Genomic DNA, 10,936 nt, shown 5'->3' with positions numbered 1-10,936 from the left:
ACACTCAGTTGGTGTTTCGGGCTCGTTTGAAGATACGTACAACAGGCCAAAAATACCCCTGCCAGGAGTTGCAGTGTAACAGCTTCGGCGAAAAGCTGATGCGCAACGGAGTGCAATGGGAAACGCTTAAATCCGTGGTTAACAGAGCTTTAGGTATATGGGTGAAGTATTTATTTTTCACATGATGCAGTGCATTCATTGACATATGGGCAACTCTCATATCTAGTGGGGTTTGTAGACCGAAAAAAAAAAACAAAGCTGACAAGATCAATTACATCACTAGGCAATTCCTACAAGGCTACAGCACACTTGTCACTAATGACGTTTATAGGTTGTTGTGCAATTGTAGAGATTTTAGATCTCTTTGGACCTTTTGGGTGTATCATACAACTTAAAGTAGTGGAGTCTACTATGCAGGCGTTAGAATTGCTGAAACTTCGTTATCGTGGTGAGAAGAACGGCATGTCTTGAAGTCTTCGAATTCGCCCATTCCTACCAAATGTCTGATGAATATGGCCTTTTCAGTCGTCGGACCGTATCGAAGTCCACCTTGTCATGGGAAAACAGTAAGGTTATGGGACCTATTCTTCAACGAAACTTAGTTAGCACCTTAGCTCTTAGTTCTTTGGAAAAACGATGACATTATAGGCCTGATTATCTCTTACAAACGGAAAAGTCTTAAGAAAAGCTTGTCAATACAAACGGAAGATAAATTTGCATTATGAAACCGTTCTTGTGACAGACAAGTTTCGTTAAGCCAATTTGTCATGTCATTTTGTCATGTCAATTTTTTTTCGTTAAATCTTCAAAATCAATCGGTGAAAGTGATGAAACAAAAAAAAAACAAAACCAAAAGTGTAAATAACTGTTTTTGTTGCGAAGATGTTTTGTGTTGTAGCTGATGTTTAGGATATCAAAATGTTTTGTTTTTTTTTTAAATTATGTGAGCGATGATAGCAGTAGTGATGATCAAGGAACGGAAGATCTTACTGAACAACGTCTGCTGCTTCGTAGTATGTTCGATCCTTTGGAACTTACTAATCAAGCGTGAGTTTTACCTGTGAAAGTTTTGTGTAAAACCTTTTAGAATTCTTCTCGAGGTTGTTTTTTTCAGATTTAAGCAAAATTTTCGTGTATCGAAGGAAATGTTCTTCAATATTCTTAATAAGATTGAGCCAAAGTTTCCGCCTGTAAAGGCAAAAGGACTCACGCCAAATGAAATGATGGCTGCTACGTTGCAATTTCTTGCGGAGTTACCAAAATGGAACCGGGAAAGATTCTAATATAGCAATTGCTCAACCAACATTCTCCGTGGCAAGTGTTTAAGTATTTTGGAAGAAACGTTTTCGCCCAGATACATTTACAAGATCCATTCTGAAGTAAAATACTCACCTTTTTGGTTGGAAACTACTCAAGAAAACGAACTCACAGGAACGAGTGAGTTTGACGCCTTTCCGTTTCGAATAGCTGACGGAAAACAGTTTAACAAATACGAGTCTCCGTTTGTGTTAGAGGATACAAATTCTTGACACTTGTAAGATAGCCTTTCGTTAAGTTTTTATTTCCCTCAAATAACATAAACAGCTTTTTGACTTGAATCTTCCAACAATTTGAATCTTCCGTTTTTAACAACTTGTCTTGACAATTTGTATGTGATAAACAGGCCTTTAATCGACAAAAACTTTGACTTCGATTCACTTTTTACTATTCTGACGATGTTGGGTAGATGATTACTCTTACTATACCGATTTTGACACTTTAAAAAAGTATAGTAACAGATGCCCAAATTTTAATATAGTTTAAAACATAGTGACAACATAAGATTGTTGGAAGTTTATTGCAGGCGCATTCCTTAAAGCGTTTGCTGCTGTAACAAAAACTGGAGCTGAAGTAATTGCAAGGACTCTCCAAGAAATGGAAAGCAGCAAAGCAGTAAATGCGCTAATCGAACTGCAAAATCTCGCTGGTTGAGTTTAATGTAAGACGGTTGACCTCAGCTTTTCCCAGCATTATCCCTCCCTCTTCCCCCACCTTCTAAAGCCGTCGGAGAAGGAAGAAATGGAGGTGCCGGGCGTCGGATGCAGCATTGACAGAGATAGATGAATGGTACCGGGCTAGAGCTAGAGAGCCCGCCGGAGATGAAATAAGGGAAGCAAGAAACGGTGGTTCTACTTTTTCAAGTACGCTCGCACAGAACCACAGCCACAAGCACACATATCCACAAATAGATTCGTCCAGATTGTAGTTTATGCTCTTTCTCTTTGGTGAACCCTTTCGTTCGCTCGCATTCTTCGTTATCTCCCGATCTAAACAGAAGTGATCTCGCTCAATAGAACCTCGTCTTTACGCCACAGGATACACAGATCCAGACAACGCGGGGAGTCGCTAGCGTCGGTAAGGAGTAAACCGATGGAGTCGAACGCTACACACTTCCGTCTGCCAGCTTGAAGTTGGCAGACAATTTGGCAGGGCTCCATTTTCGCCCCACCGGGGTACATAAGCATCACCAACTCTGGCAAGTCTGCCGAACTTTTTTGTGGCAGGGTAAACTGGTAGTGCGGGTAACAAAGGGCACATTATGCTATGTTTGTGTGTGTGTGTGTGGCTCAATTCAAGATTAAGATGATGCCCTTTTTCTTTGGCGGGAGTACTGCTGGGTGGGTGAGTCGCAAACAACGTGACAATCCCCTGTGCCTGTGGGTTGCTCAGTAACTCACGTTGCTTTACTGGCAAGCGTTTGGGGCTACATTATTCAGAATGTCTATGTGCGAGTCCTGGCTTTCATAGTAAGAGTTCTCTCTCTCTCTCTCTCTGTCTTTCTCCTTCTCTTTCTCTCCACGATACACACACACACACACATACACCCCAGTCCTCGGGATGCGTTAGCGTCTACAATGGCGACTTTCTTGGAGCAACTTCTTGGGAGTTCGCAAGCAAGCTTGCTGTGCGTGAATCAAGCGCACAGCAAGGACGATATGGGTTCTTAGTTTTCACGTCTTTCTCGACCAACTTTTAACCCAAAGACTCGACACCGCGAGACGACTGCTAGCGGAGGGTTTTTTTTTTGCATTTACGACCTTCGCACGGTCGTACCTCAAACCATTTCACCGACGGGTACCATACACATTCTCCGGTGTTTTTACATTAAAATACTTTAATGTTAGAGTGCAGAACCGTACCGTATCCGTTACTGTTATCGCTTCGGCATTCGGATGCTGCACAGACGCGCTCGTCTGTCTGTGGCCCTACCTCCCTGTTGTCCGCGTATTCGCGATTACTCACTTTGTGCTGATGATGGTGTGGATGATTTAATAGCTTTAAGACAGACCGCAGGACGTGCCACGCGATGACGCGGGTGTTCGCCGTACGTTTGATCTCGCTCTTTCACTTCCGTTTGGAGTTTAAGTAGGTCTGTGGTTCAGCTAACTTTTGCGCGACCAAGGGAAAGATTGGAAAGTTTTGGACCGGGAAGTCGTCGCGTTATTGACCCAGGTTCTGGCGTTTCAACTTGTTCGCCGAGTTTTCAAGCGAGCGTTTGCAGCTGTTATGTTTGTTAGGTGTTGCAATTTCTCTATCGTACAGGAGTGGGGAGTGCGCGAGGTGTCAAGTTTCTGGTGAACAGTTCACACCTCCAGATATTCAATCGGCGGTAGGCACAACAGCTAGGCACCGTACATTGTGCGTACCACGTGCCTTGTATGTAACGTCGGCATGAACGTGTCCTATCTCACTGTGTCATGGAATGCGTGAAACGATCTTCAAGTAACCTATAGTAAACAGACTTTGTACAGATCGTTGAGAGTTCTGGAGAGCTTATAAATATTGTAGAGTGGGTTGACTGGCACATTAGTGCCACAGTTGCCTGTGGAGACGAAATATTCTAAACGTATCTGTAAGTAACGATGGGGACGAACCATGCTAGCGGTATTTTGGTATCGTTGCTGATACTAGCTACACACTGTGCAGTGATACTAGCTGCACCAAGTACCGGTCATGGTTATGAGACGAAAAGCTTCCCCCAAGCTTATCTCGAGTGTCTCCAATATCTGAACATTACGCGCCAGTCAATATACGCGTACAATACCACAGCCGTACCTAGCAACACCGGTGGCAACTGTTTGATGCGTTGCATCGGTCTAAACACTCGCTGGTGGAACGATGAGACGGGTCTGAACGAGAAGGCATTGGTACGCTTCTTCCGCCAAACGGATCCCAACTCCCTGGAGCAGGCACGCACCTGTCTGGCGACGGTTTCCAATGCGTCCGGTACCTGTGACGCGGCTTATCGGACGTTCCGTTGCTACAGTGACGCACTTGGTGAAGTCATCGCGCACCCGGAGTATGTAGCACCGTGCAGGGCAGAGATACAGCGAGCAGTGAGCGATTGTGCTACGATGCTGCAGATATCCGACGGTCAGCTTGCATCGTGCGTTGGTACCGAAACGTTTTTGCACGGTGACAACTCTACCGCGTTGCTGCGGTGCGTTGTGCTGCGACTGGGAATTTACGCCGACTCTACCGGAGTGGATTGCGATCGATTGCAGCTGCTGATGGACAGTGACACTGCCGAATCATGGTCGGAAGCGCATGCAGAGGAGGCAAAGCGATGTGAGAAGGATTTGCGTGAATTAGGTGCAGACGTGTGCGTTGTTGCGGCACACTCCGTCGAGATCTGTTACGGCTGGAGAGCGTTTGCAGCGCTTTGGCAGGTGCTGAAGGAAGAGTATGGCGAGTCGGATAATGTGATTGTAAAAGAGCGCATGGAAGAACCGCTAGTAGAGTCGAACGATGTTGCTGAGGAGGAGGATCAGAAGGAGGAGGAGGATCAGAAGGAGGAGGAGGACCAGAAGGAGGAGGAGGAGAAAAAGGAGAAAATGGAAGAGGGCAGCAATGATATCAAGGCTGATGCGGTTGATGTGGAGGTATTTAGTTACCCTTCCGGTGCGCGATATCGATCCCTCTTGATGATAGCTCCAAAATGGATTGCTCTAGATGTGGCATCCGATTCGGACAGCTCATCTTCCGAAGAGGATAGCACACCGGAAAATGATAAGCCTGAGGTTCACGAGTTAGAGACCGATAAATTGGCCAATTCAGATAATGCTGTAAAACAAGAAATAACGCCAGAGGTATGTGTTTTTAATGTTGTGTTTAAATCAAGTGCTATGATACGCATGTTGCACTTTCTTCTTACAGCCTGAAGAACCGGTGCAAAAGGATCCGGAAGCATATCACGTTGTGCACACACGCTCGGTTATGTATCCAATGCCATCTGAGGTATATCCGTACTGCAGGCCAGGTATGTATAAAGAATTAAAGGAGAGTCAAGGCTAATGTAGAGCGTACGTAATATCAGCATAATTTGTTCCCATGCAGTACTACCGCCATATGTATCACGGATCAGACGTTCATATTCTGCCCCCCACTACCACCCACATGATATACCAAGTGAGTATTGAACTCAGATCGCCCCGCAATCCGCCCAAGAAATAAGCATTAAAACGCAATTCTTTATCTTGCTAGTGATGGGCAATCGCCACTTCCATCCAATGTCTCATCCTGTTGTGAAGAGATCCATCCCTATGGAGCCCATGTTCGCCCCGGCACAATTCGTTCCAATGCGTTTTGTTCGAGAAGCTGTTGGCCCGTCTCTCGAAACGGTCCCAGCGGAAAGTATGAGCGAAGCAACTGCCTCTGACGGTCAACAAGATCAATTGGTGCCTTTGTTTGATGCAGACTTCAAGCAAGAGGAACTGTTGAAGCTAGCTGAGGTAGCTGATGGTAATCTGAATGATGGTGGAGAAAGTGATGCTTACGAGGAACAAAGCGTTGCTGATGCGACACCGAACAATGAAGAAGATCACGCACAGGAGGCACAATCCGTGACAGTTTCGAAAACCGATGAGACATTACCAACGAATGTTGCTGATGTGACATCGAATGTTGGAGAAGATAAGGCACAGGAGGAACAAGCCGTAGCAGTTCTTAAACCAGATGAGTCCTTACCGACTTCCGACGATAATGGAGAGCGTTCTGCATTCGAGGTAATGGATCTGCCAGCTGCAGGCGATGGTGAGGCTGCACCTGAATTTGTTGATACAGATACAGCTGTCGGTGGAGCAGGAAACGAAGTAGGTTCCGTAGACAGTACCAATCCAGCAGTTGCATCAGCTGATGCCGACAAAACTGAAACAAGTGCTCCCGAGTCACAAAATCGTCCAGTTTTAGAATCTGCCACTTCGGCGGATAATGCTGTTCCACCAGTAGCACAACCACCCTCTTCCAATACTGTTGCTACTGAGCAAAGCAACCAGAATGAAGCACCCGCACCGAAGGCGATACATCCGCACACCGTACAGCGTCTCATTCGGGCCGTTCATGCGTCCAACATGATGAAAACCATAATTTCTGTATTAAAAAAACATTGAGGTTAACGATTGTTAATGCAGTACAGTAACAAGTTGCACTTAGCACACGTGGAAATGAAACGGAATAAAGTAGCATGGAGGGTGCAATGTTGTTAAAAGTTGGCAAAAAGTCCTTGTCCCCATGGTGGGTTCCCCTAGTGAAGTGCGAGTCGATAGTTTTCCCGCAGGTATAGACTAATTTGTATTCTATTTTACATTGTGCCAGGAAATTCTCGGCAAAAGCTGGATACGAGTGGATGGTATCATTGCTTTCCTCGTACCAACGCCCTGTTATGTGTGTTTGTTTGCTAGTCGTTCAGTACATGTCGCCCAACAACACCTAACAGACATCAGATAACTAATCTGACCCCGGATAGAATCCGGTGCGAAGGACTGGGTGGGTAGAAGGTTTGTCGTTCGTAGCCATATTCGGGACAGTTGTTATTTATTTATTTCGATGGAATGAACAACGAAGCATTTGTGGATACAACTGTCAAATACCACTCTGTATGTGCGTATGTGTGTGTTTGTGTGAATCGTCCGATGAGTGCGATGTGTTGCAAATTGGTAATCCTGCTTCCGGTTCGATGCCGCCATTGGATAGTGTTGACGAGCGATTTGCTCGAACGAGCTCGTAATGTCCGGTGCGTTAGAGTTGAGCGAGACGTCCGGCGCAGTCTGTGATCACCTGCATCCAAGCTTTTCTAGCAAACGGACCGACTTCGATTCTTCCTCACAAAGCGCCAGGATATAGCGTTCGAGTGTCCGGGGGCCCCTCGTTTATGTCGTTGGGCGTTGGTGCAAAATTGCAAACCCGAAAGACAGTGTGGTTGTGCACCGAAATACGGCAGACGATGCGGTACGATGCATCAATTATTTACACGCGTTCCGTTTTTTGGTGAAATTAAGATTGTCAGCTAATAAATATGTGTTGGAAGAGGAAATTGGACGGAATCCCTGCCAGATAGAATTGGTGACTGACGGGTGGCTGATGCTACCACACGAATTTACAGCCAAGCACTTACGAGAAGACGGCTAGGGCGCTCAGCTTGCTGGCAACTTCATCGTCATCTAAAGCGCCATTACAGAATCTCGACCTCCAAGAAAGGAAAAAAGTCTATTCGAATGGTGTATTCATTAAAGTTTTAACATAGAAAACTGTTTGGGACGAAGATCGAGACATCACACGTGCGCGTTCACGCGAATAGTTTTTTTTTTTGTAGTCCAAATGCAGCATCAACGTACTGCACGAATGTGGCAGACCGACGAGATTCGTCGGAATCGGAACCTTCTATAACCGTCGCTAGTTGCTCATTAATATTCCTTCCTAGAAGCGCCATCTCCCCAGTGCATTTACTACTGATACTGCTGCTGCTGCTGCTGCTGCTGCTGCTGCTGCTGCTGCTGCTGCTGCCAAAGTAGTACCCATTTACGGTGCCGATGTTTGTGAATGAACGACACGGGAGAATGGTTACGTGGGCTATAAAAGAAAACAAATGATGCACTCTCGCGTATGTTTGTGTGTATGTGTTGTCTGGTATTGGTTATGTGCCAGCTTCCGGGAAAACGTGCTAAGGAAGAATTGATCTAGATGCATTCGCGAGTAGGCACTCACAGGCGCCATTTTACACGAGAAGCTTGCATTAGTAGACCACGCTGAGGATCATTAAGAGAGATTCAATAGCAGTTAAGTTAAAGTTTATTAGGACATCAAAACAGCTGTCAAAATAGCATCAACTATCGTAGTACAGGAACACATTTTACGAGAAACCCTCCTACACACGGCTAAGTAAACGTCCGTAAACGTTGCATCCGTACAGTTCTATTTCGTCGGGAGATCTAGTCTTCCCGAATAGTATTCTGCTCACTGCTATGCTCTTTGGTGCCCAGTAATAAAACGTTGAAGGCCACAAATTCCATGCATTGAATATCACGCTCCAATTTTCGCTGACTGACAGGTGCACACAAGTGCAGATTACCGATAAAGCGTTAATACCGCAATCGCTTTGGAAATCAGATCGCTGGACGTACGCAAGCAAAAAACAAAACCCCCGAAAACAATCAAAGCAAAGACGGTGGAGCATCGGACGCAAAGTTGATCTCAACTCCCCGAGCCCGGCTAGGGTCGTAATCGCTTTCGTTCGTTCCACGTCCTGAAACAAAAACGTCACCACGGGCGACATGTTTGCGATCCGGGCAATCGATATGGGGACATAATTGGCCCATTCGATGTCAGATGCTGGGAGCGCGCAAATCAATCACATTGCTGGTCGATTGCCTGTTCTGCGCTGGAGTTGGCAGACGACTGAGAGCCGACAGGCGAATTGTGTGCCTTTTTTTGGCTTTGTTTTTTTTCCACAAAACGGAAGCACACATTTTTGTTATGGACTTCGACGTGACGTCTTATTACCGTACAGCGGGCGAATGGATGCGTTGATGTGCTTGCAGCATTTATCTTGCCAAGAGCGAGTATAAAAAGATCACGCAAAAGCGTCATTACCGTTTGTTTTATGTTCACTTACTTTACATTGGTCCTTTGTGATCTTCTGTAGCATAGTAGAAGATGATATGCTGATGATGATTTACGATTTTGTGTGTCGCGATTGAAATTGAGGTTTCTTAATATTTGTTATTTATCGATTAAACACCTTCAAATTTATCCGTTATTGCATATATACGACTGCTCATAGCTATTAAATTAGCTACTACTGGCAAAAGTGGCTCAGTTCTAAGGCGACAATGGCGCCGGTCTTCACACGACAGGATCTTGGTTTCAAATTCCAGGACTGACTATCCAACTACGTGGTTTCAGCAAGACTAGTAAGCCATTGGATGGCGTGAACTGGAAGGTCGATCGTAGAGGAAGACGAAATACTAGCGAAATCGTCATCCACGCTAGGGATGTCGCATGATCTGACAGATGACTTAACGCTTATAAATGTATCAGGAGTCCACTCCAAAAAAACAACGAGAATTATTTAAAAGATCATTTGCCAGCGTGTCTTGTGACTTGGCTAATTCACATCAATTTCCTTTTTAGTTAATGTTACAAATCTAGCTCCCTCCGCTTTCTCCCACTCTCTCTCTCTCTCTCCCTTCCTTCCGAGGATGGAAGGACCTTCATTCTCACTTCCATCTAGCATGAGAAACACACAGCATCGTGTGATGTGCCACACAATCAGTATCCATTATTGAGCCACGGATTTGCCAGCAACATGCCCAAACCCCGTGATGGCGCCAGGAAAATGGCGCTTCTGTATAGGGCTTTCCCATCCCCCTACACACAAATATAAACACACACAGCCACACAGAGACATGTGTGGTTCACCCTTTTGCGATGCCATTGCAAATCTTCCTCGTCCTTTTTTTTTTTTACTCACTCCTCCTTTGCTGCATTAGATGAGGGTGGAAAACAACTCTAGCCATGCAACCGGCTAGAAAAACATGGCGTTTCGAAAATCAATCTCCCGTTTCCCTTCGCAATGCACCGCATGTTTTTTTGCTATCTCTCTCTCTCTCTCTCTCTCTCTCTCTCTCTCTAGCTCGCTCTTGCTTCTTTTATCTCTGTTGCTCACTTACGTTCTCACTCTTTATCTTTAGAATGAGTGTGTGAGTGTTTTTGTTTTCTTTTTATTGTTGTTGTTGGATACGGGATGGAAAAATGTAGCCCTAATGGCCGGTTAGTGTCGGTGAAGATTTTACCATGCTTTCCTTGCGATGAAATTTCTTCTCTCTCTCTCTCTCTCTCTCTCTCTCTCTCTCTGTCTCATTTTATCCCGAATGTTGCACTTTCCTCGGAGGAATATCCGTGGTAGCCATGATGTAGCGTTGGTGCATGCATGATGGTTTGCAACGTCCCTATGTAGCACGGTCGGTAGGGTAGAAATCTTTGTCCGGGACAAAAACACACCACCCGCATGCATATAAACACACACATATACAAACACTTACAGCACGGTGCAGGAAAATTCAAACAAAAACATCTTCTACACCTTTGCACCCCCGCCACCGAAAAACCCAATCGGCAAGCCGGAAGGCAACTGTTTCGAAGTGAAAGGTGAGAAAACATGGCGGGTGTGGTATATGGATCGGTGGGCAAGGTGACAGCAGGTTCTGTTCTTTATAGGGTCGAGCGAAAAAAATACTGACAGGAAGCCCGAAGAAGATCACCGAAAAAAAAACCTGCCGTAAATGGAAAGGCTTCAATTATACAGCATGGCGTAGATGAACGTTTGGAGCGATGGTCCTAGCGTCGGGACTTCGGGACAAGCAACTGTAACCCTTAAGTGAGCTAGGGTTTTGGTATGAATCGTAGGTTTCTTTTGAGCAGATATCGTCAGGCTACACTGATGTCATGACTTGCACATTGGAGCCTTTTTAGTCCTTGTGTATATTCTGGGACTCCAAATAGCCTATATAGTACCACCTTGCAGTAACGTTGATGGCGTCTTGCCGTGGTGCTCAGATTAAATAAAACATTGTGAAGCTCTGAACGTTGAAGGAAGGGCGAAGGTTAATTGTGATGTTTA

The 10,936-nt window shown here is 45.3% G+C and overlaps 1 protein-coding gene across 1 annotated transcript; it reads left to right on the top strand.

Annotated features, from left to right (window-relative positions):
* Nucleotides 1-3,902: 3,902 nt before the first annotated feature.
* LOC126563750 (uncharacterized) lies at nucleotides 3,903-6,428 on the top strand. The gene is made up of 5 exons (XM_050220454.1): nucleotides 3,903-4,793; nucleotides 4,863-5,129; nucleotides 5,197-5,299; nucleotides 5,377-5,448; nucleotides 5,524-6,428. Exons 1-5 carry the CDS (start codon nucleotides 3,903-3,905, stop codon nucleotides 6,426-6,428), a joined length of 2,238 nt encoding a protein of 745 aa, XP_050076411.1.
* Nucleotides 6,429-10,936: the final 4,508 nt, after the last annotated feature.

The sequence above is a fragment of the Anopheles maculipalpis genome, chromosome X, assembly GCF_943734695.1.
Source record: "Anopheles maculipalpis chromosome X, idAnoMacuDA_375_x, whole genome shotgun sequence".
Lineage (NCBI taxonomy): Eukaryota > Metazoa > Arthropoda > Insecta > Diptera > Culicidae > Anopheles > Anopheles maculipalpis.
The sequence above is the reverse complement of the archived record's forward strand: the minus strand, read 5'-3'. Positions and strand labels throughout refer to the sequence as shown.

What these genes read in the sequence shown, in the direction of transcription:
- LOC126563750 (XM_050220454.1), top strand. Translation starts at nt 3,903, where the DNA reads ATGGGGACGAACCATGCTAGCGGTATTTTGGTATCGTTGCTGATACTA. An exon ending in TAGTAGAGTCGAACGATGTT is followed by an intron (nt 4,794 to 4,862) that starts GCTGAGGAGGAG and finishes GAGGAGGAGGAG; the next exon opens with AAAAAGGAGAAAATGGAAGA. An exon ending in AACAAGAAATAACGCCAGAG is followed by an intron (nt 5,130 to 5,196) that starts GTATGTGTTTTT and finishes TTCTTCTTACAG; the next exon opens with CCTGAAGAACCGGTGCAAAA.